The following is a 4,076-nucleotide window of genomic DNA, read 5'->3' on the forward strand; positions in this document are numbered from 1 at the left end:
TCGTTGTATCAGTACATGACGACCGAAATGGAATTCGACCGGAACTGGCGCAAGTAGATCTCGGGATGGATGGCCTGCAGCTAGCGCAGTGGGAGCAGGAGCATACTCGGTGACTCTGACAGATGAGCTGCACCCCATTGCCAAAGTCTGCCGTAAGAGGCCATCGACAGCAATCTACTTACAGACCTGTACAAGTCATCGTTGAGTTGGTTTGTGTGGCTGGTGGCAGGCTGGGCACTGGGCAGTGTCTCACACACTGTAGCGGATGAGTCGACCGGCATGAACACCCCTCCAGCTGCAAACTACCTGTACGGACAAAAAGCTGGGCGGGGGATGACGGCAAGCGCTAACAGGTTTGTATGAGAAACCAGCGGTTTGTTTGTTAAGACAAGCGGGTCTTGAGCCCCACTATGACTCACGTCGACTAATCGCCCCAAATGGACCACGACATGCATGGTTCATGGGTCATCATCCATCTCCCACCAACACCAATACCAACTCTCACGCACTCACTCGCACATCCACAACCACAACCACAACCCCGGTCCGGAACCCGCCACTATCGCCGTCGCCGTCACCGTCACCGTCACCAGAATCGTCATATAGGGGCCCCGTCCGTCGCCTCCGAATCCGAGCTGGAGAATCTGTTCGACCATTGACAGACATCAATCCCGCCACAGACGACAAGCACTGCTCTCTGCCCGCAGCTCACCCGTGTCCTTGTTTTTCGTTTTTTTGCTTTTCCCCAGTTCAGCCCTTCCACATTATCACAACGTTGGGCACATTTCCGTTTCCACCTCCATCTCCATCATCCCCACCCGCCAGCAGCATGATCTCCCTCACAAAACAGGGCGGCAACACCCACCAGCAGGCCGTCCCCCGGCCCCGCACCGACCGCGTGGTCCCCAAGCCCGTCCCGGAGGCCCAGTCCAAGGATCCCCGCGGCTACCAGCTCGGTCAGCTGCGCAAGCGGTACTCGCCCCGTGAGTCCACCGCTGCCGACGGCACCACCACCACCCTGGTCTTCCGCATCAAACCCTCGGATCCAGATTTCCCCTTTGAGCTGGAGCACCTCGAGTGCGAGCTCGCCGTGCCCGGGGACTATCCCGAGGCCGTCCCCGTGCTGCGCGTGCGCAACAGCGACATCCCCCGCGGCTTCGGCATCAACATCGAGCGCGGATGGGACAGGCTTGTCCACGAGCGCCGGGGCGCTACCTTGCTCTCCCTCACCTACGCCCTCGACAAGAACCTCGAGAGCTTTCTGTCCGAGCAGGAGGTGGCCACCGTCAAGCTTGTGAATTTCAACAAGGACGCCAAGGACACCCGCCATCTCGAACCCTCAACCTCGTCCGTAGCCGCAGCCGTAGCCGCCGGTGCGTCGTCTTCCGCTCCGTCGCCGGCCGCCCAGACCGCCAGAGCACCGTCCCCCGTCCCCGCCCCCGTCAGGCATTATACGCCCGAGGAGTACTTCACCAAGGAGGAGATGGCCGCCGCCAAAGCCCGGCGCGCGCAGGAGACGCGCCAGCTCGAGACCCGCATGGGACGCCTGTCCCTGTACCGCCGCTCGCCGGACGGCATCGTCTACACCCTCCCCCTCGAGCCTCGCCGCCGCGCCGAGCTGCCATCGGGTCTCCAGGGCGTCAAGACGGTGCATCTCATCGTGCCGCTGCTCTACCCGCTGCAGCCGCTGCGCATCCAGCTCAACGAGTGCGACTCGCAAGCCGCCGAGCCGCTCGAGGAGTTCTACGTGCAGAAGGCGGCCGAGCAGAAGCAGATGACTCTCACGAGCCATCTGAATTATCTCGCGCAGAACATGCACGTCCTTGCCAAGCAGGCTCTGGCGCCGCCCAAACGCGACGTCCAGGCAGCAGATCCGGCGCCGGCTCCCGAAACGGATGCAAAGGAAAAGGCAAAAACCGCGGCTACGGCTACGGCAGATGACGACCGGAGCCACATCAAATTCATCCCGAGACCCCCGGAATGGGGCCGTGCTCGCGGCGCCGAAGGCGGCGATACGTCGGACGACGATGACGACGACAGTAGCAGCAGCGGACAGAACACGGAAGACGACTCGGACGAAGGCGGCGGCGCCGGCCTCGACGTTGAACCGCCCGGTCTCGCCTCGGGTCTCACTCCCGAGAGGGGCACGGCCATCTCGTTCCCGACCATCGAGCTCCACAGCATCGAGCTCTTCCAGGTGTCGATCCTCAACCTCAGCGTCAAATGCTCGCGCTGCAAGACCATCAACGAGATCACGGGGCTGCGGCACGAGGTGCCGCAGACGGCGAGCTGCCGCAAGTGCGCGGCCGGGTTCGCGGCGCAGTTCCGGCAGCAGCTCGTGCACGCCAACTCGACGCGCGCGGGCTTCGTCGACCTCACGGGCTGCACCGTCGCCGACATGCTGCCCAGCACCTTCGTCCCCGTGTGCGCCAAGTGCTCGACGCCCAGCCAGGGCCTCGTCTCGGTCCGCGGCGACGCCACCACCAACGTCTGCCGCACCTGCCACGGCAGGTTCACCTTCAAGATCCCCGCCGTCAAGTTCCTCGCCATCTCGGCCGGCGGCCTCGCGGCGCCGACGACGGGCCCCGTCAAGAAGGCCGAGAAGCTGGGCCTGCACGCCGGCACCCCGCTGCCGGACCGCGGTGCCTGCGGCCACTACAAGAAGAGCTACCGCTGGTTCCGCTTCTCGTGCTGCGCGAGGGTGCACCCGTGCGACCGGTGCCACGACGAGGCCGAGAACCACGTCAACGAGTGGGCGAACCGCATGGTGTGCGGCTGGTGCAGCCGCGAGCAGCGGTACTCGCCCGAGGCGTGCGGCTTCTGCGGCCGGAGCGTCATCGGGCGCAAGGGCAAGGGCTTCTGGGAGGGCGGCAAGGGCACGCGGGACCGCAAGCTCATGAGCCGCAAAGACCCGAGGAAGTTCAAGAGGGTGGGCGGCGGCGAGGCATCGAAGAAGAAGGACTAGAAGACGGCAATTGGATGGTGGCTGCCGGGGTTCAGATCAGATAGAGGTGTAATTCTAGATGTCCAGGTTCCGCATCACGATGTCGGCCTTGTTTGAATGATATCACACCTGAGCCACACATACACACACACACACACACACACACACACAGTCCCCTGAGTGCCGTCGTGACACCACAAGGAGCGATACGCTCTCGAGGCGACTATCTTGACTTACACCCTCAGTGTTGAGGAGGACGGTCCAACTACATACACCTTCAGCATATCATAGACGCGACAGCCATCCTGCCAAGCGCTCGCCTCTTGGGCGGCAGACGGCCGGGCGGGATTCGTTGTGCACCATCGAATTATGCAGCGCCGGCTAGGGATAAACCGTGATATGCCTCCCAACCGTGACATGCCTCCAATTATCTCCAAGTCCATTGGACGATAAACCCGTCCATCCGTCACATGAGGACTCCGGTACAACGCGTTATGATTGGGAGGGGAGAGGGGGGTGCAAGACCTCAAAGGATCAACGAATGGGCGGCGGAAGGGTTGTGAATGAGGGCGGGATTGGTCGGGACGGTGAGCGCTTCTGATGCCACCGTCACACGTCCAGGGGGATGGGGAATACGACGGGTCGATAAATGTGTAGAAAGTAGAATATTTAAAATAAATAAAAGATAATTGTAAAAAAAACCCCATGGTATTTTGTTTACGATATCCCACGGGATACATGTTGGGTCAATACGGTGGCAAACCCCTCAAAAGAATCCAATGATTTCACGCTCGATATTCCGACTTATTCTTTACGCACCGCAACCCCTTGACAAGCTCCCCTGGGACGCCACCATCGTCTTCCGAGGGTTTCCCCCGTCCATCCACCCAAACAAAAAAACTAATGCAGAACGAAAAGCCCATTTACCTGCCTCCTAAAGAAAAGTCTCGTCTCGGTGCAAGCCCAACTCCCCCACGCCCAGCCCAAAGGATAGAGAGGCGTTCGGTCCGGGGAAGGGGGAAGGGGGTGACAGACGAAGAGAGGAAAGCTGACCGCCCCCCCCCCCTCCCCTCTCATCCGCCAGGTGAGGAGAAACAAAAGCCGTTGGCGCAAGAAAACCCCACGAATCAGC

At 61.3% G+C, this 4,076-nt stretch overlaps 1 protein-coding gene across 1 annotated transcript; it reads left to right on the top strand.

The window, feature by feature from the left end:
- Positions 1-829: 829 nt before the first annotated feature.
- Positions 830-2,965, top strand: CH63R_14040 (CHY zinc finger domain-containing protein; the record flags this gene model as incomplete). The annotated part of the gene is made up of 1 exon (XM_018309014.1): positions 830-2,965. One exon carries the CDS (start codon positions 830-832, stop codon positions 2,963-2,965), a length of 2,136 nt encoding a protein of 711 aa, XP_018151332.1.
- Positions 2,966-4,076: the final 1,111 nt, after the last annotated feature.

The sequence above is a fragment of the Colletotrichum higginsianum genome, chromosome 10 (genome assembly GCF_001672515.1).
Source record: "Colletotrichum higginsianum IMI 349063 chromosome 10, whole genome shotgun sequence".
NCBI lineage: Eukaryota > Fungi > Ascomycota > Sordariomycetes > Glomerellales > Glomerellaceae > Colletotrichum > Colletotrichum higginsianum.